General features: G+C 39.7%; 1 protein-coding gene across 3 annotated transcripts in view; it reads left to right on the top strand.

Annotated features, from left to right (window-relative positions):
* LOC124134559 (helicase with zinc finger domain 2-like) overlaps positions 1–26,897 on the top strand; it is a 28,884-nt gene extending 1,987 nt beyond the window's left edge. For 2 of the 3 annotated variants that reach the window (XM_046499453.2, XM_046499457.2), the window contains exons 2-22: positions 103–125; positions 2,118–2,672; positions 5,357–5,551; positions 7,449–7,491; positions 8,834–8,988; positions 9,973–10,161; positions 10,337–10,373; positions 10,984–11,105; positions 11,344–11,493; positions 12,681–12,744; positions 12,982–16,543; positions 16,835–16,926; positions 17,248–17,403; positions 17,955–18,098; positions 19,715–19,959; positions 20,165–20,566; positions 20,739–20,978; positions 21,175–21,334; positions 22,088–22,255; positions 23,050–23,229; positions 24,633–26,897. In XM_046499453.2, coding sequence (XP_046355409.2) covers positions 103–125; positions 2,118–2,672; positions 5,357–5,551; positions 7,449–7,491; positions 8,834–8,988; positions 9,973–10,161; positions 10,337–10,373; positions 10,984–11,105; positions 11,344–11,493; positions 12,681–12,744; positions 12,982–16,543; positions 16,835–16,926; positions 17,248–17,403; positions 17,955–18,098; positions 19,715–19,959; positions 20,165–20,566; positions 20,739–20,978; positions 21,175–21,334; positions 22,088–22,255; positions 23,050–23,228 — 6,881 coding nt within the window. In that variant the 3' untranslated portion in view covers position 23,229; positions 24,633–26,897. Of the gene's footprint in view, positions 1–102; positions 126–2,117; positions 2,673–5,356; positions 5,552–7,448; positions 7,492–8,833; positions 8,989–9,972; positions 10,162–10,336; positions 10,374–10,983; positions 11,106–11,343; positions 11,494–12,680; positions 12,745–12,981; positions 16,544–16,834; positions 16,927–17,247; positions 17,404–17,954; positions 18,099–19,714; positions 19,960–20,164; positions 20,567–20,738; positions 20,979–21,174; positions 21,335–22,087; positions 22,256–23,049; positions 23,230–24,484 lie in introns of all 3 variants that reach the window. The other variant, XM_046499455.2, reaches the window with a different exon arrangement.
* Positions 26,898–27,789: the final 892 nt, after the last annotated feature.

Raw genomic sequence — 27,789 nt, 5'->3', positions numbered from 1 at the left:
AAATACGTACTTGTGATATTGTCGGAATCGTACTCGGTTTTGTGTTTCATTATTATTAAGAAAAAACATCCTCTCGAATTAAACGGTTTATTTTTTTTACAGACCTGGTCAGAGGTTCAGATGAGGTAAGATAAACCATATTTGATCGTTTTACCGCTGTAAGCTTGACACATTGAAAAGTTTTGATTCCTCCAAACTTCCATCCATGGTTTACCATATGTTAAACATGCTAAGATTGGTTGGTTTGTTGTTTAACGCCGCACTCAGCAATATTCCAGCTATATGACGGCGGTCTGTAAATAATCGAGTCTGGACCAGACAATCCAGTGATTGACATCATAAGCATCGATCCATGCAATTGGGATCGATGACATGCATCTGCCAAGTCAGCGAGCCTGACCACCCGGTCCGTTAGTCGACTCTTTTAGGGCAAGCATGGGTTGCTGAAGACCAATTCTACCCCGAATCTTCATGGGTCCAAATTTGCTAAGAATGCTCAATTTTTAACTAAAGGACATTATAATCCCATGGGTGAAGAAATACAACATTAAGTTCAAGTCTGAACTTTGGAGGGGCCATGTCGGTGGGGGATTTCTCCCGCACGACGTGACGGCAGCCACATACACTTTGGTTTATAACGACATTTGTTTGATCACCTGTATCTGCGTGTTTGTATAATGGTATCTGATGATGCAATATGTGACAGGGATTATATCCCTCTGCTTTGTAATAATTTCTTATAGATATGGAAAGGGCTTTGTCGCTTCTATTATTGTATATCTATTTAACCGAAACATACTAGCAACGACAAAACAATCGACTAGTCATTAATCTGTCTATAACTATGTAAATATCTGTATGTGTATGAGTTGAGGTGAAATGGGGTTTAACGTCGCGTCCAAGATTATTGCACTTATATAGCGACGTGCATGCACGTGTGTGTGTGTGTGTGTGTGTGTGTGTGTGTGTGTGGCTACTTGTACTAGTCCGGACTGATGCCGATTTATAGTGCTAGCCCGCTGAGATATCATGCCGCAGTTTAACATGAATACCCCACTCAGACACAGTGTACTGACTCCGAGCCGATCAGTCCTTGTTTTAGCCCCTTAATGCCGAGCACCAGACAGGGTAACAACAAGTACCATCTTTTGGTATGACGCGGCCGGGGATCGAACCCCGGACCTTCCGCTCTCCGGGCGGACGCTCTACCACTAGACCACGGAGGCGGTCTACCTGATGACACTGAAGGTGACGATCTAGCACAGCAGGCCCAGGAACATCCGGGTCAGAAATGGTCTTCGATTCAGAAATGAAATTAAATGTCCATCGTGCATCCCTAAGGCGTGGCGTGATTTAAGTTGTGGGTTCGAATCCCACATTCACCTTCTTTATGATACTTGGTTTGTCTCCGTACCTGCTTGTTTCACGACTCTAAACTTTCTTTCCATGTTAAACTCGCCCAATGATGACAACCATGTTCCCCTTGGAGTTCCGGGGAATAAATGGTCCTCAGCAACCCATGCTTGCATAAAAAGGCGACTAACGTGATTTGGTGGTCAGGTTTGCTGAGGATGTCAGTTATACATTCGTATTGTTTTCGCCACTAGTTTGCCCAATGGAATCTGTTTCGGCAGATTATCGACACTGATTACACTCTGGCCTTAACGTTTTATATTTTGTTACGATTGAAACTTCCGAAGCCGAAGCGTTTTAGAAAGAATAGATTTTCTCAATAACCAACGTATTCTGTATTTTGATTGGACGGTCAATGTGCTCTAAGGGTTCATCTATGCGACCTTCAGAGAGATATCTTACGGAAATAAACAAACCTAATTCAATGGGATTGAAATGAGCTTTATTTGATTTAACACACCGTTTGTACTCCTTGGGACAGTATGTGTCCAATATGATTTCTGTACCTTAAGTAAGTTTATGTTTTGCAACACGTGTTGTTCCTAGGCGATTCGATGGTTGTGTAAATTTGCTAGTCGCTGTGGAGGGTTGAGTCTCGTAGGCGTGGCGGAAACCTCACTCATTTACCCACTTCACTCACTCATTCACTTATGTAGAGAGTCCACTGATGGCATAAACGTTAACGGGATATTTTCCTGTTTCAGCAGTCCGATCCAGCGGCCGACCAGAGGCACAGAGACTCCGACCACGTGGAGATCATCTATGATCGCCACGAAGGGCAAGCTGACATCTCCAATAATGCAGCGACGTTAGAAGCACATCCATCCTCACCGCCATCCTTTCCCTATGTGTCTGCAACGTTTCAGCATCAACACCAACCACAAGACCAAATGGCAGTCTCCCCACACGCTCAGTATCAGCCAGAACAAGACGTTTCGTCTATTTCTCGTGTTCAACACCAAACACCACCCCCAACCTCACCAGGGCTTCACAACAACCACCAACTACCACTACCACCACCATCATTTCCGGTGCTGCAGCATCGGCTCCCACTTCCACCCCTACTCCTGCTTGTACCTGTGATGAGTTCCCAGCGCCAGCCCCAACCACTCCGAGCACCTATCGGCTTACCATTTGAGAGTGCTCAGTACCTTGCTTCGTCCATTTCTCATTTTCAGAATCCTCCCTCTCTTACTCCGTCTCCGCTTGCATCATTCCCTGCCTTATTAGGCAGTGAGCCAAAGGTGTTTAAACCACAGGTACGAAGCTACTACTACCACTTTATATTTTGCTTGTTTACTTCAGTTATATGTATTTTACATCCCTAAAATGATATTCCCGTTTAATCTCAACTTCCCATGGCAAGGGCGTTAACTAAGGCTGAGGCTTCTTAACATCAAGTGGTGTACGTCCAGTTTTGTTTATTTTCTTCATTAATGACTTTGTCAGAGAAATATATAATGAATGTCATATTATAGATTTAATGTTACTTCTATTTGCTGTTGATATTATCATGTTTTCGTATTCTGTTAATGGTAAAAAAAACCATTGAATGTATTACATTCTTTTTGCATCAAATGGGGATTGGAAGTTAATTTGTCAAAACCAAATAATTTCCAAACGTGAAAAATGGAGATATAGCAATATTCTCTTAAAACCTGTTACTAATATCATCTCTCATCTATCTTCTATCACGCTGGGGGGCAAGGGGGCACGGGGGCCCAGTCGTCTAAGGCGCCGCGATTTCGCTGTGCAGAGTTGCGTCCCTTGGGCACGCCAGAAACCTATGATTGTGGGTTCGAATTCCGGTTCGCCCAAATTATGTTTCCAGGTTTATCAGCACCATACCCGTGCTCGTGGGTTTCACCGAAGTGGTAAATGTCTGAGACCTGCATCACTTCGGGCTTTCCTCCCACATTAAGCTGACACGCCGCGATATGACTGGAATACTGTTAAAAGCGGCGTTAAACCCAACTCACTCACTCACTCACTCACTCACTCACTCACTCTATCACGCTATCATTGAAAACGTACATTCTTCATACTTTAAACGCTTTTTAATGGTTGGTTACGGTGAAAGGGGACTCTATCCCATTCATATGTTAAATCAACTCCGAATGACCAGCTATTGGCTAAAATTACTGAGGATGGAATCGCAAAGATATCCTTGTCTATGTCATAAACTACTGAAAGCTATTGATGACAATGGTAAAACAAATTGGGTGTCCAATATCAGATATATCATGTCCTTATTCATTTGTGTGGATTTCCCAAGATGTTCAGGATACAAATGTATTCTCTAACAAAGGTTACAGTGTCGAAACTGGCATGATAATAAATCTTCTTCACGTTTCCTCAGATAAAGTCTGCTATAGAAACAGAGTATGTTAGATGATAAATCGCTTGTTAGGGCTTTATGTAAATTCAGAGTGTAGTTACACAATTTCAATGTAAATTTTAGATGTAGCTGTGTAAAAAGTTGGTTTTGAAAACTGTAATAACTGTCAGTCAGGAGAGATTGTGGATGAATTTCGTGTTCTATTAGTATGTGACAAGTATAAACATCTTAGGCAAAAGTTTATTATATACTGAGTTTGAAAGACTGAGTTTGAGAAAGGTGATATTTTCATTTCACTGAACATAACACTTGAAATGTCACTGCAGTGAACAAAACACTTGATATTTCACTGCTGTGAACATAACACTTTGACGGAACTAGTGTCATACAAGAGTTACTTCCCCTTTAATTGTCTCCGAAAATTGACTGGCCCGTACACAAACTGTTGACGTTCGTTTTAAGGTAGTTCCACATGAACAAGGCAAAATAATGACGGATAGTCATTTATGGAGTTAATATCACTTCTAGCCGTTTATTTTTCTCTCGAAAATGTTTCGTTATAAACTGTAAATCTCTCATTTAACTCGTCAATCGAGACTGTTCGTTTCGCAACGCCCCATATTTGTTACTTGACAAGCATGTATTCTTTCGCTTCTCTCAGCGGTCTCCTGGTATTCAAGAATATTTTTTGTTGAAGTTGATTTTGTATAAACTCATATCGAAATGTATGATAAAGAATTATCGTGACCCTCAATATTTTTTAATACTTTTGTTTATATTTTTTTAAGATTTTGCAAACACGAAACTACTTTTTAAGTCGCAAATACAAGGGGTGGTGAACCGTCCCTGTGTGTCAAGTAGGGAGAATTTACGTTTCAAGGTTTTACATTTGTAATGAACTTGTTTAATTTTCCGTAGACAATTGCACAAAAACTATATAATAAATAGGATATTCCATGTGTTGAGTGAAATATTATGTTTCTCTCATCTCGTGACGGGGGAAAAGGTGATATTTTCACGAGTGGCTACGCCTCCATACATCCCCTAGTTTACCAATATGCATAAAAACAAAATCCAACAACTCTTATGTTACACGTTCACCAGCCAAATTGTTGAAGCATATATTCTCTGTCAGATAGATTTTGTTTACCATGTATATCATGTGTATCACGTGATTAAAGAAATGAAACTGAAATATCAACCGTACAATGGGCCATGCGGTCTTAAATACCCAATAAAATGTCTGTCTGTCAGAATGCAAAGATATGACCTCAAGTACATGTTTCACTATTTACAGCTCTTTAAAAAACGTGAATATATAAAATACATTCATTCCGATTTTTTGCATACAAGATCGTGAAATCTATTACGAATGGCGGGCAAATAGAGTATGATGTGATTATAAGGAACATAACAACAGGCCCTTGGAGTTTCGTTATGACCGTGTTATATTGTTTTGTACTGCTGATGCGTGCTGAAAACTAGTTCCATTGGGACGTATTCGTCCATGGTGCAACTATAGGTCTCCCAGCCTTTTAGTATGGCTCGATGACTATCTTTATTGGGTGTGTTAAAGTATCGTTCATTTGCTTTGAACAAATTCAGGAGACTGAACTGGAGATGGTTGTTCGTGAAGCTGTTGAGAAGGTCCAGGATGGAAGCTTTGATGAACATGCTGCGGGTAAATTCAAGAAAGCGGCGATGACTGCGATATCAGCAACTACTGCAAGTAACATGTCGACAACGGCAAGGTTCAGTCAACTAGTATGTGCAAGACTCAACAGACTCTTCATGCTGGAGGTATGTGGATTTCATTTCCTCAGTAGTCCAGGCATAGTTGCGTACCTTAGCCGTGTCAGGATCCGCTGATTGAGGGTGTGAACCCCTCTGTAGCTAGTGGGTAGAAGCATGGTGCTTAGCACATATGTCGATGTAACAGTTAATTGAATATTATGTTTTCAGTAGTTAATGTCCATATTTTTTTAATAATATCGACCTCCAAAGTATAAATGTGTACTGGTTACAGCAGAGTTGTTTTGCTCAAGCCCAGAATTGCCTCGAGACGGGTCTTGTATGCATTTCAACAAATTCATTACTACAATTCGGATGGTTCCTGATTATGTAGTAACGATAGCCTCAAAGTGCAGATAGTATTATACAAATATAATCTCCAATAATGTACCACCAAATCTCTGTCTCAAAGATTAACCATTGGTCTTAATAAAATCAGGGACAGACATTATATTCATATGTATTTGCGACAAGTGGAATTAATACCATGTGGATTCTCCAAAAGTCGAAGGATTTTGCTGGATTTTTATCTTCAAAGGTTCAAAACAATTTGTCAAAAAGGAAAGCAAATATCATCTGAAATGTACTGAGAATACAATATGAGAATTGCTGGACTTCCTCGTGGATAACATCTTTGTGTATTTGGGACATGACATAAGGCAAGAAGTAGGCATCCCCTAGAGCAGCAATTGCTGGTCTGTTTCTTTATGCACATGCATCGGATTTTCTGCTCGGAATGAGTAAATGAAAACATAGGAAATTGGACAAATCATTCAGTTTCAGGGATATCCATGATCTAATATCGTTAATTTCCTTCCACTGATTGCCCCACCCGAACTAGGGGGCAAGGGTGGCCCAGTCGTCTAAGGCGCCGCGATTCGCTGTGCAGAGTTGCTTACCTTGGGCACACCAGAAACATATGATTGTGGGTTCGAATCCCGGTTCGCCCCGATTATGTTTCTAGGTTTGTCAGCACCATACCCGTGCTCGTGGGTTTCACCGAAGTTGTAAACGTCTGAGACCTGCATCACTTCGAGCCTTCCTCCCAGATTAAGGTGACACGACGCGATATAACTGGAATAGTGTTAAAAGCGGCGTTAAACCCAACTCACTCACTCACCCACCCGAACTAGAAATAAAGAACAACCCAGTGAAACCGTCTCATCTGTTTCATGTTTAGATCTGTTCGTAACATGTGACACAAGTCTGTATGACAAGAGGTGTGACTGTAACTTTCCTAACGTCAACTTTCCTTGTATGTTGAGCAACATTCCATGGGCTCCAGCCTCTGGTGTTTACATTTTACATATTTTGGAGTTCAATCGAGCTTGCTGTTTCAATGAAGATTTCAAAGAGCGTAGTGCGACTCTTGCACATTGTTGCTTGATGCGGGTTAAGATATGAAACAAAAGCAACAACAGCCTTTCCATGTTCATAAGAAATCTCTGCCAAAAACAGAGTCGATTGTACGATTCCGACTATATAATTATAATGAGCATGTGTTTATGAATCACTATCAAGCAGTGACGATACCAGGTGCTAAAAGTTTCAGCAAAACATAGGTTTATGACAGACATGTGTGGGGCATTTCCACATTTGACCCATCAGTGACAAAAATAGTGTTTCCTATTTTGACTTGTACCACATCTTCCCGTGCTTTTTGCATGTGTTTGTAACGGGTGCCACCGATAGGGTAGAATACGCTGAATTTTTCGCAAACTCCTGGTATTACCATTATTTGATAGTGATTCATTAACCTATGCTTATTATATAGTTGTAATCGTACAAACTGGACATAGATTTCTTGTGTTTATGGAAAGGGATTTGGCTAATTTTTTTACAACAATTCGCGTGTTGCTAAAATATAGAGCATACACTAGTTAATGTACACATGATATAATTACAGAGGTGCAGTCAAGTTCTGAATGGCCTGCGATTTCTGTACAATGGTAAGTATGCCTGAGGATGTCCTTTCTTAACGCAATCTTCAGTACAAGTTTATTTGATGTTAAGTTCATCATTACCTTGTGATTTCTGAGTAGACTCTCATGCACCAGAGTGGATGTTGGCGCTAGTTGTCTTCAGACATCAGAACTGAGAAATTTAGCTATCTCCAGAAGAAACAACACTCACTTTTTACGATGACTTGTATCATGATATATTGTCAAAATAACGTATTTACTTAATCACAGAGTACAAAGACATATCGTACAAAGGAGTCAACATTGTCTACTCCATGGTAACATCACTACAACAAACAATTTTTTATACCAATATGCGATACCAGAGTAAAGTTTCTGGAGATAGTGAGTGTGTTTTAAAATTGAAGGATGAAACTGTGACAAGACTCTGTAAGAGTGTCCCTAGTTTTAACCAACCTTCTTTAACACATCATTAACACATGATTCTATCATAATTAGTAGTATTACAAACACAAATACTCAAATTTAGTCATTTTGGTGCCATTTGTTAAATTGTCATTTTATAGCTTTTTCACATCTTCGATTGTCATTATCCTGGATGTTTGGTCAATTCTTTCGCAGGGACTCAAAATTACTCAAAGTAACAGAGATCTGTCAAAATTACCGAAACCCCCACCAGATCTTTTGCATTTTCAAAAATCAGAATACCTTCCACACAGAGACATAACAATTATCAAAACTATGATGAAAATACATCTTCAAACTAAATACAATAATCATGAAAATTTCCTGCAAGCGACCCAAAAGATATACACTCCGTGACAAACTCGCAGGAAATGGAACCTTATTCATCTCTGGACAGGATGTGGCAGATGCTGATTCTCTGAATGTACAAATGCGTACATTAATGTTTCCTTGTTGGATACATTGAAATGAATAGCATAATTGAGCCTGTTCCATACTACTTTCTGAGGAACCACCTGTTTCTCGAACATGAAACTATAACATAAACCTACATGGAACACCCATAATGAAGAAACTACAATCTACATTTTGATGGAATGCCAAAGCCACGTTTACAGAGATAACCTCAAATTCAGAGAGTTAATATATGAGGCAATATTCTGTCTGGTAAAATGGGTAGTAATCCTTTAATGTTTTCGTAGTTAGAAAGAGCTATTCACGTAAATGAAAGGGAATGAAATATGCAATTTAATGCCTCTAAATTATTCAAAATAATTTAAGCTCACCTGCTGGATTTCCGTTTCAATTTTAACAGTTATGTATAAAACAATCATTGCACACACGTTTGCGTATCTATGTGCCAAGGTGACGGTCATCTTGATAAGGCTATTGATGGGTGTTGCAGCATTGACTTTGACCGGGGAGCTGGAAGTGTACATGCACGACGACCCTGAGGAGGAAGATATTGAGGTGAAGCTATCAGAGGAATTCGAGAAGATAGAAACCTCCCTGTGGAAAACTGTGTTCTATAACACACAGTTTACTGCTTACCGCTATGAGGTAAATGAATTTTGTTATTTTTGTTATAACCTGGACTGAATAGTTGTTTTAACTGTATGGAAATTCTGCGTTGACGAATGAGTGAGTGAGTGAATTAGGTACATGTTACGTTGTACAGTATTTCAGTTGCATCTCCGCGTGCTAGCCTGATGTGGGAAGGATGTGATGCAGGTCTTGAATGTTTACCTCCATGGGGAAACCCACGAACACGGTTATGGTACTGACAAACCTAGAAGAATGATCAGGGAAAGTCTAGGATTCGAACCTATAATGATGGGTATCTGGTACGCCCAATACAAGTAACTCTGCACAGAATGAAAAACCTATATGGACAATCATAAACGGTAATTATTAAAACCATTGGAAGGTTTCTTGAGAACTTCTTTAAATAAAAGCAGCAAACCCTTTCCACAATAAAAAAAAGTCCTATGCTTAAAGCGGAGTCCATTCTTCAATTCCGACTATATCATAGGCATCTGTTAATGAATCATTATAAACTAATTAAAGGGTGAGCGTATCCTGCTCCTTCGGTTGCATTAAGCCATTCCAAAAGAATCCCTTTAAAGCACAATTTTCAAAGGTCAAGACAAATGCATCAAAACTTCATTAGCCTGAAAGGAGTATATAAGTGATCATAAACTGGACGAAGTAATACCTCCATCGTCAATGTCCACTCCCGCAGAAAGACCAACGGCTATTGTTTCAAATAAAAGTTGGGGCGGTCGGGTAGCCTAGTGGTTAAAGCGTTGGCTCGAGACTCCGCAGACTAAGGTTCGAATCCTGAAATGGGTAGAATGTGTGAAGCTGGAATATTGCTAAAAGTGGCGTAAAACCATACCCAATCACTCGAGGTAGCACAGACACAGTACGAGAGTGTATAATTCCCAGTTGAGCACGATTTTGAATTCAGTGAAGGTCTCACTCACTCAAACAAAAGATATTCTTAAGAAATTCATGAAGCGTCTAATTTGTCTAATGCTACAGGAGCTGCTTCAGCTGTTGTTGGAGTTACGCCTGATGGTACAAAATACCTACAAAGAAAACCCCGGCGTGTGTTGTCTCACCTCCCTCAGTGTGTTCAAAGCGTACCGCAGGATGAGGCTTCATCCCAACAACCTCATTGGCAAGACAAAACATTTGGTCCTTGTGATAGCCAAATGTGCTTATGAAAAGGTGATTAAGAAAAATAGCCTTGCCAGGATGTTAAAACATTTCAACTTCAATAAATACCATATACTAATAATTAATGGTTGTTAAAGATACATTTAACTGCAATCAGGTAATGTTCAACCTTTACGATAAAAGTGTACATCTTCTTTGTAATGTGTAATACTACCATCTTTTGCAGGGGCTGTATGCAGCTGCTGGAAAGATGGCGAAAGTCGGTATGTTTTATAAACGGCATAGCTGGCCTACAGAGTATATATGAATAATATATCGTGGTCTGGTCCAAAATAATCTACCAATGCAATATGATAAAACACTAGTAGTACTATAAAAGTGAGTTATTCTACCCAACCATGATATCAATCTGGGATAGGGACTTTCACGTCAATTTGTTGTTTAATGCAGCACACAGTAATATTCCTTTAAGACGTCAGCCTTCAAATAATCAAAGCTGGACCTGACAAACCAGTGATTGATATTATGAGCAACTTGAAAGTAGATGACTATTCAGTAAACTGATTTTGACATATCTATTCCCATCTCAGATGTAAAAAAGATATTTCAATTAAGTGTCGAAGCTGGAGGCAAATATCATGTTTCATCTTATCCGATATAATGACTTATCCATTACTCAGCATCCTATTGATTGTTATACGAGGTGCTGTACTCACTCACTCACTCACATAATGATGAAAAAAGAATCCAGCTGATATCAACGTAAGCTGAAGTCATATATCGATGAACATAAACTGGAATATATAAGTAAATTATATACTGGTAAACATATATTATACGAGGGTCAACAATCTGGTATATGGCTTGTTGCAGCTGCGGAGATTTACTTTGACATGGATGACAGTGATGCCCTAGAAGTGTGGTCAAAGTGCTGTCACAACCGTGGGGACATGAGACTGGCGGTTCAGTGTGCGGAACTGGCGCTCGCCTCCTGTGTAATGATCATATTTCATCCCTACAGAATATCTTGTCTTTTAACTTCTTGTTTGTATACCCATTTGACATTGTAAAAACTACATCTGGTTGACAATTTAGTACTGTTGCATGGTTTGTCCTTTACAAAATATGTAATCATTAAGTCCCTTTGGTTTGCACTGAGTCTTGGTCAGGATATTGCTTGACTTGTCCAGCTTACTGGCCTCACCTTAATGAACACATGTGATATGTTTTCAGCAGGACAGATTGGGAGATGAGAAACGCCGTCTTCAGAAATACTTAGATTCCTTGCGCCAAGAAAGCCAAATGGCTTCACATCCTCATCCTACACCTGAAGCAAACCCAGAATGGCTCCAAGGCCAAAACGTTTTGCACAACGCACTGAAGGTAGGGAATGTCTTTCAAACACGTATTTGATAAAAAAAAAAGAACTAAACAGCCTAGCCCCAAATAGATTGTAGCTACAAGACCACCCGACTGAAAGGCCGAAAACTGCTCTTATCCACCTATTCATGACATAATTGCTTTAAATCTTACAAAATATAACTGAAACGTAATTACCAATAAATTATCATTCTTGAATATTTTTAATCAAACAACAATGGTATTAGACATTCTAAGGAATGTTGCTACATTATCAAACATATCTGCCTCAATCACAATAGGAATCAAAACAGCACATTTGAAAGGAAATTATGCTACATTGATACATACATAACCTCAATAATTAAACGCATAACCAGACTTAAGTAAGAGAAATTGACTGTACATCTAAACATTTGTTGTTTGATGACATATTGCAAAGAGGGCAATACTGGACACGTGTTTGAATTGAAGACATCAGAAGGAATTGACAAAGACCAACTCAATATCTCATGTGTTCATCATTAGCCTGGCACCTTTTGTCATGGACATTTTAGATTGTGCAGAATGTAACAGTTACAGATAACACTGTCGCGCGAGGCGATGCAGTATTCCTCCCATGGGTGTTCTTGAGGTCACAAGGGGACCTGTAGAAAAACTGAATGCTGTTTTGCATTGTTGTGTTGATAGATGACGTTGGTAATGTTATAGTGGTCAAAAGTTTCGCTCGTCACGCCAAAGACCCTGGTTCGATTCCCGACATCGTAAATGTGTGAAGCCCATTTCTGGTGTCCCCCGCCATGATATTGCTGGAATATCACTAAAATCGTGGCAAAACCATACTCACTCACTCAAAATTGGAAAATAAGATAATTTCTTCACGATAGCTTTGGGACCTTACGTTGCAGGTTTATGCCACCAGTGTGGGAGATTTTGACCCACACCCTCAAGCCACAACTGCCACAAGAAAGTATGAAAAAAAATGTTCCTGGATCCTCTCCTTTTTTTATTTAGGTTCATTTAAAAATATCTGGTTTTGTCGATGTGGCTGATCTAGTCTCCATACAATTTTCCAGGCTTCCTTGCATGATAATAACTAATACTGATTAAAGAGAAGAAATTCATCTAAATAATAAAATATATGTTGTCATTTTCCTTCATGTTAAATACATCTAGCTACTGCTGATGAACCTATTTTCTTTCTCTCGTAGTCACAGCAAGAAAAGGCACAGAAAGTGAAAGCTGAATATAAGAAAAAGAAAAACAAAACGAAAGGTAAGTTGCATGCATGTCTTGTTACTGATCACTTATGATGGCATGATGTATTGCTAAAAAATCCAGATATATTAATCAGTAGCATTCATCTACATTAACATAATTTTGCATTATGTGGCGCATGATTTGCTCAAATCTATGTGTTTATATCTAAATAGTTGGTCATCTTAAAGTGTAAAAAAAATGAATATTCAGTGGGAATTTTTTAAGAAGATATACCATCAAATATCTTTTCAGCCATACCAAAAACAAGGTTATCACAAAATGCTGCACAAGACAAGATGCCCCATTCAGACTTGACTCTTAAGGCTATTCAGCAGCCAGCTGAACCCCAAACATACCGCCCATATGCAGCCCAGAGACACCATGAGGAAGTTGTGATAGAGGTTGATCCCTGGGAAGAGCTCAGCGGGGAAGATGGAGAAGGGTTAGATCCTCCACCAGAGGCATCCGTTGACTGGTCTGAATCTGAATCTGAAGAGGAAGAAGTTCATAAAGATGATGCTCAAGAAGAAAGAGTGAGAAAAACATGGTTTGAAGAAAGTCAGGAGTTGTACGCTAAAGGAGGGGAAGAGGATGAACTTGTTACTGGAGAAGGGTTAGAAATTAACTACATTTGTAAGCCTGCACAAACAGGACGGGGTTTGCGGTATCACCAACTGAAGGACAAGGCTAAACTAGAAGATATATTGGCCACCGACCCAGAAAGGTACAAGAGGTGTCGTATAGAACTGGATGGTCCTCATCGAGCTACCTGTAAAGTTTTGGAGGCTGAACAGAAAAATCACAAAATAGAGATTCATGGTCGTGGAAAATGTGGCCAAACATTCAACAATGATGAAGTTGTGGTTGAAATCTTGAACCCAGAAAATGACAATAGTGACACAGTCTTTGGAAGCGTTGTTGGTACTCTCAGCAGCAAGTTTCAAGATTTGGACTTTCCACTGCTAGCATGTAGCAACAATCCAAAAGAGGTGAATGTAATGCATCCATTGTGTAGAAGTGTTCCAAAAATCTATATCTGGACTGGAAGAACAAGAGAGAACCATCAGGAACATAAATACAGAATTGATGTCTACAAAATTGGTCACAAAAGAAAACTTGAGTTTGATAAATATTTCGACATTTTGCCGAATAAAAGAGGCCAATATGTGTTTCTGGTTGTATTTCTAACATGGCTTCCTCAACATACATATCCAAAAGGTGCTGTTCTCAGGGTTTTAGATTGTGGAGGGGACTATGCTTCAGGCCTCAGTGTCCTGAAGCAACAGTTTCGAGTACCAACTTATTACACAAAGGCAACAGTTACACATGTAGAAGAGTTGCTAAAGCATGACAAACTATCTGTAAAAGGATATAATGATTTGACAGAACAAAGTGTTTTTACTATTGACCCCCCACATGCAAAAGACCTTGATGATGCCCTGAGTATATGGAAAACAGGAGACAGCTTTGTGGTTGGTGTCCACATTGCAGATGTTGCTGCTGTTGTCAGGAAGGGTGATCCTGTGGACAAGGAGGCTCAGCAGAGAGCTACAACCTTCTACCCATCGTCAAACTGGAGAAGTCACAACATGCTGCCTGAACCACTTAGCCAGGAAAAGCTGAGCTTATTACCTGGCAAGGAGAGACAAGTCCTTTCTGTGTTGTTTGTTCTTGATGGCAATGGACTGGATCTTGAAAAACCTGTTGTGAAGAAACACATCATTCGATCTTGTCGCAAGTTTTCATATGACGAGGCACAGCTGATTATAGATAAAAAATATGATGACGTCAACTGTCCTTATCAGCTCAAAGTCTGTATCAAACAGCTTCACAAACTGTCACAGAAAATTCGCTCAAAACGTTTGAAGAACTCCCGATTCAATGTGCCATTCGAGGATCCGAGATTGCTTGACGTTGAGACACTCCTACATGCTTTGGAGGCTCATGCTCTGGTTGAAGAATTCATGATAAAAGCCAATCGGTTTATAGCGTCATGGTTGATGGAACATAACAGAGCCTGTGTTCCTCTTCGGTGTCAAGATCCTCCGCCAGAAGAAGAGTTGGAGAAATGGATTCAAGAAGAAGCACATATCATGGACTTGCTTGTTACACTGCAGGGAAAAAACATTCAGGACAAGACAATAGTCAATGTTGACAAACAGTGTAAGACGTCGACTGTTCATAGAACAAAGTATGTCACAGTTCAAAGGAATGTCTGGGGGAAAATACTTGAAGCAGTCAGGGAAAAGGATCTGCAGACAGTGCGAGGTCTTCTTTGTTGTGATCAGCTACACCCCTTACAGTGTCTTGCTACAAGTCACTGGCTTGACATTATGGAATCTGCTGTGTACAAATGTTCTGGGTATGGCACAGGGAAGGATCTGCAGCACTACTCTCTGAATATCCAGCCATACACTCACTTTACATCGCCTATACGAAGGTATGTTGATCTTATCAACCATCGTCTGGTACATGCTGTACTTGAAAAACGGAATACACCTCCGTACACAGTAGAAGAGATGAACTCTCTTTGCTCAGATGTCACCGAAGCGTGCAGGAGACAACGACGTTTTGGTAGAGCATCTACAGGTGTCAAGCAGGCTGAACAGTTGGCCTCAGCACCAATGGTGTTTGATGCTGTTGTTGATTCAGTGTGTGATAGTCAGGTCACACTATGTATACCATCACTGAAAAAGATGACCCGCAGAAGCAAAGAACTGCAATTCAAGCTGCTGGATTTCTGCAGAAGACCTGAAGAAAGACGGTGCCCAGACATTAACAAGACGAGTGTACGTGGGGCCTGGAACAAGAGAATTTATGGGGTAGTGACGCCAAGGGGCCGTCAGGAAACGAAAGCTTCACAATCAAGCAACACACTAGGGACGGAGGAAGTGACAATTGACTCAAACATGCACACAGTACACATTCAAATATCTGATTTTGCCAAACTGTTGAAGGCTGTTTTTGAGAACCCTGATAGGATTAGTAGTGTAACAAGAACCCTATCTCCAAAAGGAGAACACTGCTATCTGAATGGAACAGGGGTCCAAAAGGTGGTAGCTGATTGTTGTGAGGCATGGAACATAAACCACCACTGCAGATTTGGCTTCAATTTCAGCCAAGGTCAGATGTTGAGAGTGCAGATGCATGCTACTGCTGATCAGGGATCGCTCACACCATATGTACAGATGTTCCAGGTGTGTGAAGACCTGAATCTTTGCCTAAGTCATTGGCATGATCCTGTTGACACCTTTGCCAAGTATGTCAAGAGATCTGTCAGAAATCGTGAATTCACATCAACAAAGGATTATCAAAGGACATGGCTACCACTTGTAGAAATGGAATCAGCTACTGGAGCTGTTGGTAGTGAGGGAACGATCATCTTAAAAAATCTAAATGTGAGATTGGAGAGGAAAAATGATCTGATATATGGCTGCTTTTCCTTGAACTCTGCGTTTTGTGATGCATGCACAATTGAGATAGATGGGAAGAACTTTGAGGCCATACAGAAAATGAAAACTGGCGAGTCACCATTTGATGACATTCCTAAACACGGATCTTTGGAATATATTTGTATTCGATATACTCCAAATGATTTCCAAAGGAAGAGCTGTATATTTGAAGATTCGTGTGTGTGGATAGGACATGCTGTTATAAAGAAGATTAGAAAAGACATCAAATCCCCACGTGATGATCATGGACAGATCAGAACAACATTCCAGTTGATGCCCAACTCTATCCCTCCTCCTCGACACTTACTAGGAAAAGAATTTTCAGCATTGGTAGAAATCATCTTCAAAAGTGAAGTTGACAGGTACAAAGTGACTCACGTATTTTACCAGAAGCCACTAGCCCCTTTGCAAAAGAAATACTAATATTATCATAGATAATTGGTAAGGTTAAGATAACAGTTAGGGGTTACATGTTTTTGTAAATAGGTGTATGAATACGTCTATCTATGCTCTAGTTATAAAAGTGAAGCTGACTAAATAAAATCATTGTAATTAATGATAAATCTTTATGAACCACAACATTTTCCTATGTTTGAATTCAGTAAATCATATTGAATACTCAAATAATGGGATCTAGTTGTGCTTACCTTCAGGAGAAGTGAGCAGATGCTGAGGTGTCTACAGGACAATGAGGACAGCAATTTGGCAACAAGCATTGCTCTGAAGTTGAAGAGAAGGCCTCTAAGTAATCATTTTTGACCTTTTGCTTTAGTAGAGTGAGAGTTACCAACTTTGGTCTGAAAACTAAGAAAAGAAAACATACATTCATTTCGATAACAGATAATGAATATATTTTGCAATTTGAATCAATTTCTGTAGAATTATCATATTATATTTCAGTATTGCAAAACAATTTCTAAATTCGCCATTTATTTAAAGATGGAGTAAAATAGAGCGTCAATGAGCACGATATGCATATTAAGTCCAGGATATGTCTTAATGATGGCATGAATACTGATGATAAAAAAAGTACATAAATCGGTAATTAATGTTTTCACAATCACAGGTTACGTTCGGCTTCAAGTGTGCAAGAAGAGTCAATGTGATATTCTTCAAGGGGAACTGGTTGGTTCTGGCTACATGCCTGCCAACAACAAGAACCAGGAGGAAGCTATCAAGAGGGCTCTGGTAGAACCCTTCAGTCTCATACAGGGTCCACCGGGTATGTAAACAGATTTGTCAGAACTTTGGATGCAATATTTGGGTAGGCCGGTCGGGTAGCCTAGTGGTTAAAGCGTTCGCTCGTCACGGAAACCGGTTCGATGACTGACATGGGTACAGTGTGTGAAGCCCATTTCTGGTGTCCCTCGCTGTGATATTGCTGGAATATTACTAAAAACGGCGTGAAACCATACTCACTCACTCACCCCAATACTTGGGTGCATTGAGTTTAACCTCGCAGTTAATACTAGTACTGTTAAGGTACATCAAAATATACTTTGAAGATAACAGAATCACACTTAAATTATGTCCACGTCGATTTGAGCAGTATTTAAGTTATTCCACATTGTGTACGTTTGTGTGGGGAAAGCCAAAGTGATGCAGGTAGTAAATATTTACCATTTCGTTTAAGCCCACGAGCAATGGTATGCAAATGGTTCATATTCTTGAGTAATAATGATTTGAAACATGTCAAAATGCACTTTGATATGTCGATATGCCCTTGAACTGGTTACCTAATTCTATATTTTTCTCAATTCATACATTGGAAAGGCACCGGCAAGACGTACACAGGTTTGAAGCTGGTCTATTTGTTCAACAAAATCAACAAGGAAATGCACAGCAAGGGTTATGACAAGGAACAGAGGCAAATCCTTTTCTGTGGACCTTCAAACAAGTCTGTTGACCTTGTTGCCAGTAGGTATATTCATGTTATCTGAGATAAGAGTAAACTAATAAGAAGGTGGAGACTTGTTGAAAATGTGTTTCCAAGCAAAAGTGAAGTGGACTGAAGTAGGGACTGCTTCAAGATTCTGTTTGAATTTGACCGTCGCTGCCACCGTAGATTTTACTTATGTCTTCTATACAAACATTATTGACATTCGATATTATTCTTCCATGGACGTCTTCCAAATGGCCCTTGGGAATTATTTTGCCACATTTAATGAAGCGTCAAAGTCAAGGTTTCAGCATTGAGAAAATCACAAAAACCATTTGTGCTTATGTTTTCTCTAAAAGTATTAATACATTTATCATCAAACTTGGTATATACCCTCTCTAGAATTGGACCCTGCTTCAAAATGTTTTGGTCGAGATTAGTCAAACCTCATAGCGTTAAGGTTTCTGTAAAACATGGTTATATATTTGTCAGTTTCTGAAACAAGTTTACATCCATGGGCATGGGACTTAATAGTTACATGTTTCATAACGAATCCTATAACGTCAAATGAAAGTTGTATTTATATCAAAGGTCAGGGTCACCATTGCGGTAATTTTCAATAGGATTTGTAATATACTTTCCCTTGAATATGGTTCACATATTATTTAAATTAGATGTCCTACAATTGACTTATTCCACATGAATGTCTTTTGGCACATGCCGAAAATCTCATTCAAACGTTCTTATGCTTAGTGTTACTTTTTTTTATAGGGCCTTGCTTTATCAAGATAAGTAAAAAATCAAGGTCAGAATTTAGGTTTTTGTAAATAAAAGTCACGCTTTTCATATTCAAAAGGGACCCCCTCTGTGGTCTCGTGGTAGAGCGTCTGCCTGGAGAGCGGAAGGTCTAGGGTTGGATACCTGACATACCAATATGTGTATGGTAAAGGGTGTCATACCAAAAGACGTTAAAAGATTATACTTGTTGTTACCCTTCCTGGCGCTCGGCATTAAGGGGCTAAAACAAGGGCAGCTAGGCAAGGAGTCAGTATGCTGTGTATGAGTTGGGTATTCATGTTTAACTGCGGCATGGTATCTCGGTGTGCTAGCACTATAAAATCGGCTAGTCCAGACTAGTACAAGCAGCTACACACACATACACACTTGTGTATTCACGTCGCTCTATACGCGCAATAAACTTGAACGCCGCGTTAACCCAATTTCACCTCACCTCATTCAAAAGAAATATCTGCTGAAATCAGAGACTATTCGAAAGTTGAAATCATCCCTGTTGTAACACATCGTTATATCTCTGTCAGTTTCTGAGGCATGGCTACCTCTATAGGGATTAACCTATACACTTGAATGTATCTTTCCAAAGGTCAAGGAACTCATGGTCGTATAATTCTTTGCCAGTTACAGTTGCACATTAACATGTACAACCCTACAGACATTGTAATTGTTAGATCTTACCAAAACTCCTAGATTAAGGTCAAGACAATAATGTTTTTGAACTGGAGGTATATGTACGTGGTAGCATTTTGAGACTCTCGAAACTTGGAGGAAATTCCCGTGACTGGATTGTTTCTATTTTTGCAAGTACTTGCAAACACCTCTAGTTGTTGACGTCCACATTTTTCGGATTGTTTCCCAGAGTACCTCATGCAGAAGCTTGGAAATCAGTGTCCGAAAATCTTACGGATGTACGGAAAGACAATAAGAAACCAAGACTTTCCAATACCAAAGCGTGACTTCATCTCAAAACGAAGTACGAGGGGCCTCAAATCCGATGTTGACCTAAGAAGCATCACCCTGCATTATGTCATCAGACAGAAGGAAAAACCGTATGCTGAGAGGATTAATGAATATGATGCTAAGTTTGAAAAAGATCCAGAGGGAGTAAGATTTGTTTTAACCTACTACTTATCTCTTCTTCTGATTGATTTCATATAATGTTTGTAGATATAAATGAAATGGCCATGTTTCTTAATGTTCATATTTCCTAACTGATACATTCTGAATTAAGCTTATTCTGACCATAGAATACAGATGTAGGTGACATTTGACGGGTTTGGCTAAGACTTATCATATCTCATTTCATGAGACGAATGTCAGCGTGAGGGACATAAAAGACTACAATCGTCTCGTTGAAAAAGCCGAGGAAGCAGAACTGCGGATATGCGACGTGATCTTGTGCACTTGCGGAGTCTCTGGGAGCACAAAGCTTACAAAGAAACCTCAGAGCACAAAGCTTACAGAGCAGCCTCAGAGCACAAAGCCAACTCGGATTTTCCAGTGTATTATCGATGAAAGTGCCATGTGCCCAGAACCACAGAGTATGATCCCGATTGTTGCTACTGAGGCGGAGCAGGTGGTGCTGATCGGGGACCACCAGCAGCTGAGGCCAATTGTTAAGTCTACCCATGCTGCACAGTTGGGGCTAGACCAGTCTTTGTTTGAAAGATACAAAGATGAGGCATCTTTCCTCAACATCCAGTACAGAATGGTGAGGAATTCTAATTGCATCCAACACAGACATGAAATATCATTTGATCAGAGTTCGAGACAGTTATTTATAATTTTATCCTTTAAAAAAGTTTCAATTTCAGTAAAATTCGGATAACTTCGTCACGAGCAATATACACTAACAATAAACAATATAGTATGATGTATTTCAGCATCCAAAGATATGCAAGTTCCCATCTGATCAGTTCTACGATGCAAAGTTAATAACCGGACCAGATCGGATTGAAGAGGCCCGTTGGTACATTGCCCCTAGGCAAGAGCTGTCCATTTGGCCTGAGAAGACCAACCCCAAGGTGTTTTGCCACGTGGATGGTGAGGAAACGACACTCACTGTGTCCACAGAAGAGGGCAATGAGCAGTCCAAGTCTAACATGAAAGAAGTAGAAAAAGTTGTAAGTAGGCGCTTTACACGAATATCTATCTAACATCACAATTATCAGTACTTCTGCCAAGCTACAGACAGAAGTATCGAAACATTATTACTTTACAATACATACTGCTGCTCATACAACATGATTTATCACTATGCATTTTTCCTATATGTAATGAGTAGGAACAGGAACCATGTATATTTCTGTTACTTTCCAGGTGGATGTGTTCCTGTACCTTGTGAAGACTGAGAGGATTCAGCCCAAGAACATCAATGTGATGTCACAGTACAATGCGCAGCGCCATGCCATCAGGGAGAAACTGGATCTCGCTGGTCCGTTTGATCATTTAAATGTCCAGACAGTTGTTGCTAGTCAGGGTAAGTATGCACATAAAGATACAGCAGTATTCGTAATTCGTGAATGAGTGGATTGAATACTAGCAATTGTTTAATAAGATCAAGGACTGTGAGTTCTATGTTGGTGGAAAACTAAAAGTCAGCAACAAAAAGATGTCCGATGAAATTCCTTATTTTGACTTTTGTGTTCCCGTGTTTTGTTCAGCTGAACAATTCACTTAGGTGTGCATGTGTTTGTTACGGGTGCCGCCGGTAGACAGGAGTCGCAAACACTTTGTGTCATCACTATTTGAAAGTGATTCAAAGACACTACTCATAATAGTGGAGTCGCGCAATAGACTCTGCTTTAGAGTCTGGTCTTATGATTATAAAAAATGTTTTTTTGTTTTTTTGTCCATTTTATTTCCGTTTAAGATGTTTATATTTGGATTGCCCCTTTATAAAAGCATGTGCTGCAGTCACAGCTATGTCCTGCAAACATAAATTTCTTTTGCATATAGAAAGGGGTTTGTCCCATATTTTAAGATGTTTATTTGTTCTGACAGACTAAGTAATTGGTGTGCACCAACATAAACAGGATGACTATGGGGCAATTTGTGCCACCCTTTACTTGACATCTGGAAGTTTTAGTAGGATGACACACTAAGTCGGATGGTCTGTACACGTTTCCAACCATCAAGTTGTGGAATAATGTATGTTTTCAAGATGTTTTTCACGAACTTTTGAAATCAAATAATCTTCACGGAATTACTTATTTCTCATCTTAATCGTCAGGGGGTGAGTGGGACTATGTGATCTTCAGCACGGTGAGGTCGCTTCCTCATTACAAGATAGAGAAGAACCCAACACGTGGCTGGTGCAAACACAACCTGGGCTTCATCACTGATGCTAACCAAATGAACGTATCTCTCACTCGAGCCAGAAAAGGACTGATCATCATTGGTAATAAAATATCAAAATGACTAAAAATATTATTTTTCAGAGCATGTGTTATTTGAAAAGTATTCGATGTTGTTTCGATTAAATTATTAGAAGTAGATACGAACCAAGAACGTTATTTTGCTTCTGTACCGTGTGAATGTCACATCGTACCAAGAAAAGAAAGAATAATTAATATTGTATAAACTGCTGTAATACGAGTTATGTGCCTTGGGACCCGTGAAGATCCGGGGTAGAATAGGTCTTCAGCAACACATGCTTGCTGTAAGAGGTGACTATGCTTGTCGTAAGCGGCGACAAACGGGATCGGGTGGTCAGGATGGCTGACTTGGTTGATGCATGTCATCGATCCCAATTGCGTGGATCGATGCTCATGATATTAATCACTGGATTGTCTAGTTCAGATTCGATTATTTACAGACCGCCGTCATATAGCTGGAATATTGCTGAGTGTGGCGTTCAACCACAAACAAACAAACGATGTGCCTTGGGTCTTCTCAGTGACCATGCATTATCCGTACATGCTGTCCATAGTCGTGCATGCACAACATTATCACATGAATCGGGGCGGTCGGGTAGCCTAGTGGTAAAAGCGTTCTCTCGTCACGCCGAAGACCGGGGTTCGATTCCCGACATGGATACAATGTGTGAAGCCCATTTCTGGTGTCCTCCGCCGTGCTATTGCTGGAATATTCCATTCTCAGTCAGTCAGTCAGTCACATGAATCAGCATACACGTTTTCAGAGTTACGAGTATGAATAGCTCTTTTAAATTAGATGCACCAATGTGTCATGCAGGAAATTCCAAGTTGCTTCGTTGTGATCCGGTATGGGCGAAGCTCTTGAGCAAGTACAGTGAAGAGGGGGAGAACTGTTTTGTGCAGGCTGCTGACTTTCCCCCTCCAGTGCGAGCCAGGGGGCGAAACAGGGGGACTCCACGTCTTGGCATGTCAGGAGTTCTGCCGAGACCTGTTTGACGTAGGTGAACTACTCTTCCATTTCAATCTTAATAAATAATATCGTATGAATATCGAAAAAAATTGTTTTATTACCATCTCAATCTTAACATTGCACAGAGACATGACACGTTATATAAGTATGCATTTTATGCAGTAATGAAAAAATGTTATCTTGACTAAGGGTGACTTTCCAGTCCACGCGTACTGTACAGGTATCCCTCACGTCCTCTTTTTCATTGACATGATGACAAAGTGTAACACGTCCGCCTAGTCTCTCAGCAAAGATTGCCCAAGAAGTGAGTGTTTAAGGGAAGGAAATCTTTTTATAGAATGATATGAATTTATGAGCAATTGGATGCATACTAGTACCCATGTGTCCCTTCAAAGTAGGTGTTTATCAATATGTAAATGACTAAGAGTATGTGCATTTTCATACGTCTTTCGACACTATCGTCTTTCGGCATCGATATTAACTCGTCCGTCTTCCCGAGGCAAGGGAGTTAACTGATTATAAAAGTTCAGTTTCCACCCTTGCCGAACTACGCTGGAATTTCCAGGCACGATCACTTCTATGTTCCTCCTATTGACCAATCAGATTACATCTCTGATAGCACTTGCATTTGCTTCAAACAAAATGGCGGTGAATCAACTCACTTGGGCACCTTGATTAAAAACATGAGCAAAATTGCAAAATATCTAATGAAGCCCAGTTTGTGGTACACATGCTTGGGATAAATGATGCGTGAAATATCAAGACAAGGCTCTTGACCTTATATGCTGTCAAGTGTCATTGTTAGGACCTTCAGGGGTCACACGCAGCACTGTCATCTAAGGCGCCGCAATTCAATGTCCACCGTGCATCCTTAAGGTGTTGCGTGATGTATGGACGTGGGTTCGAATCCCACATTCGCTTCTCTGCTTGTTTCCGTACCTCCTTGTTTCAGGACACTAGACTTTCTTTCCTTGTTAAACTCGCCAAATGATCACAATCATGTGTCCCTTGAAGTTCCGAGTTAGAATTAGTCTTCAGCAACCCATGCTTGTCGCCAGGGGCGACTAACGGGGTCGGGTGGTCAGGCTCGCTGACTTTGCTGATGCATGTCATCGTACCCCATTTGCATAGATCGATGCTCATGATGTCAATCACTGGATTAACTGGTCCAGATTCGATTATTTATAGCTGGAATATTGCTGAGTTCGGCGTTAAACAACAAACAAACAATCATGTAGTTCATTATGTGTCTTGGTGTTTAGTGAATTGTTTTCTATTACAGCATCACTTGTGTAGCAACCAGTCTATCCATCTTGACAGAACATAAAGTTAAATCGTAGGCTTTAATTAACATGTGGAGACACGTTATTTTGACACCGGGCATGTTGAGTAAAGGACGTCACGTTGAACTACTCCAACCACTGTTTCAGAGGAGCCTGTCTACGTGTGTGAGAAGACAGACAGCTCCTGCTAGGGCGTGTCTAAAATACATCTGGATACATCTGCGACATCACAGAGAAGCCTTGTCATCTTCAGGTGTATCTGGTTGTGAAGCTGTAGATGTAGATACTGTAAATACGGTAGCCATATACATTATGTAAATACATGTATGTACATAGCAATAGCACTTCTATAGATGCTGGTTTCTTTAAAGGTTATTTATGAACATGGTGTGGTATTTTTCTTGTACATGCCAACATTTTAGCACCATCCTATGCAACAATTATACATATTACTACTGATTTCATGTCCTAATGTTTTATATGTATACCATGCATCGCACTGTTTAGTAACGACTATATGTTTATAATGTACATATTAATGTATATATACATAATGTTTACCATGAGTGTGTATCATCACTATTTCATAGGGATTCACAAATCAATGCTTATGATATAGTCAGAATCGTACAATGTGCTCTGCTTTTAGCAGAGATTTCTAATGATTATAGAAAGAGTGTTGTGGCTTTAATTTAGTTCACACTTCAAGCCACGTCGGCAGTACTTCAGCAATAGTGTGAATACGTGTACATATTTATTCTAACCATAGTGAACAAATTTAAATGTTTTTGTTCTAAAGATGTTATTTTTATACTTTAGTTAGTGTCAGTTTCCTATTTCAACTGTTAGAACTATTTGTTCCTATTATTTGTGCATTAATAGTATTATTTGAAAGATGACCTTTTGTGCCTGTATTTTACACATGTAGAAATGCACATAGCTTGTATTGTAACACGAGACAATGACAGTATGTGTAACCTGGAAACAAGTGAGCAACAACCGTTTAATATTGTCATATATCCAATGTGTGTTTATGTGTGCGTGCGTGCGTGCGTGCGTGCGTGCGTGCGTGCGTACGTACGTGTGTGTGTGATGTACCTACTTGATACATCTCCATACAGCATTGATCCAAGGTACATACATGTCTACAAGGACTCTGTATGTTCCTCCAGATGATCCAGTACTGAGTCATTACTATGTGGGGCTAAGAGAAAGAGCAATTGAAAGGAAGTATAATCATTATTGCAGGATAAGATGGCTATTTCATATGGAAAGATTGAGCGGGCGATGCTGGCCTTTTTTCCAGGTGTATATCCTACTGTAGTGTAAGTTTCTTGACAATCCCATTATGTTGAACTCTGTTAGTTAATGCGACATCACACGGAAGGTTGAATGATGAGAGTTGTATAACACCAGGTGTGCCTTTTAAGACTTTTTTTTTTAGTGTGTTGTAAAAAACAAGACAATAGTAGCTCTAAGCTCAGTTACCTCCCTTGAATCAGGACGCTATTGTCACGTGCTGATGCCATTTGTATGAAAGTATATATAGTACGACAGATCACCTGACACGGTCGTTTACAGTGAGTGTGGCATGTTCCCACAATCAACGCTTATAAAAGTATAATCGTAGTTGTAATATTGCTAGAACATTTAACTTTACTGTGTAAGTCACGCCTCTAAAAGTATGTTTTTTTCTCTCGATGTATAGGTATATGATGGATATTTTGGGCAGCGATATAGGGTATATGTATATACACATCAAGGTAAAGGTTGGTCAGATAGTCTCAGATACATAAAGATAGATTATAGCTTGTCCATATACAAATCATTCACGTGTGTACAAGGACACTGATATATTTTCATATATTTATTATATTTTCATATATATATTATATTTAGATATTTTTATTTCTCTCTCTCTCACTCTTGAAAATTGGATTTGACCAAAACATTCCAAGCGTTATCAAAACCTTACTACGCTGAAAACAGTCGCCGAAACACTGCAAACTTAAGGGTCAAAACACAAATATGATACCAGTATCAAATATATCATCATCAAATAAGCATTCTTGTTTGTTTCGATTTTTTGCCAGCATCTAAAATGGATATACTTAATTTTGCCCGGTAGTTTATAGAGTCTTTATATAAGCCTTTTCCCCTGTACAAACACCATGTATCTTCTCATGAACGACAGTGTCCCTATTCCATGCACGCGTCACTTCGGTCCTCGTCCACCTATACAGGACTTTGGTATTGATCTGTCACTTAAACATGACATAACTCTCAGTATTTATAGCCATGGACCCGTGAAGATTCCGGGGTAGAATAGGTCTTCAGCAACACATGCTTGCCGTTTAAGGTGGCTATGCTTGTCGTAAAAGGCGACTAACGGGATCGGGTGGTCAAGCTCACTGACTTGGTTGACGCATGTCATCGATCCCAATTGTCAGGATCGATGCTCATGATATTAATCACTGGATTGTCTGGTCCAGACTCGATTATTTACAGACCGCCGTCATATAGCTGGAATATTGCTGAGTGCGGCGTTAAACAACAAATCAACAACAACAACAATTTATAGCTATGGCGTATGTCCAGGCTTCTGTCTCTGCTGTTGTTCTTTGGGTTTTTTAATACCATGTTGTACTAACAGGTGTACAAAGTTGTATGATGTTTATTCAAAACGTTTCAGCTCTGTTCCATGTAGCTTGCTCCGCGTACCCATGGCCATGTACTCACTGAACTCCATGTCTGTCATATGGTGAAGTCTATGTGATATCTACTGTTGTGTCTTGGCGTTGTATTCCTGAGTGGCAGAAAACTCAAATACTGACCAAAGATTTTTTACCGTTAAGCAGAGTGTGATATTGTGAATGTGTTATATTGTACCTGCTTGTAACATATACCTTGTTTATTAACGATACAATCAACACAACCGAACAGCTTTAGTTTTATGTTTGCAAATCCCGACAGCTTTCACTGCAGTGTCAAACCATTGCTATATTTTCAAACTGACAGTGGTTTTGGGATAAGCAGGATTTTACGACGCTTCTATCATTTCCAAAGTATGCAGACAAAACACAAATGGATTTTTGTATGGAGTCCGGCAGTAACCTCTTGTTTGTTTGTTTGTTTGTTTTGCTTGTTTGTTTATTTGTTTGTTACTTAATAACGCCTCAAGCAATATTCCAGCTACAACATAGTGACCTGTAAGTACTATAATCTACACCAAATACACTGGGCAATTTTCCAGCAATATCAGGTCGGGGGACACCAGAAATGGGCTTCACACAATGTACCAATG

The sequence above is a fragment of the Haliotis rufescens genome, unplaced genomic scaffold (genome assembly GCF_023055435.1).
Source record: "Haliotis rufescens isolate VD_foot unplaced genomic scaffold, xgHalRufe1.0.p SCAF_112, whole genome shotgun sequence".
Taxonomy (NCBI): domain Eukaryota; kingdom Metazoa; phylum Mollusca; class Gastropoda; order Lepetellida; family Haliotidae; genus Haliotis; species Haliotis rufescens.
This window is presented reverse-complemented; position numbering and strand designations above follow the sequence as displayed.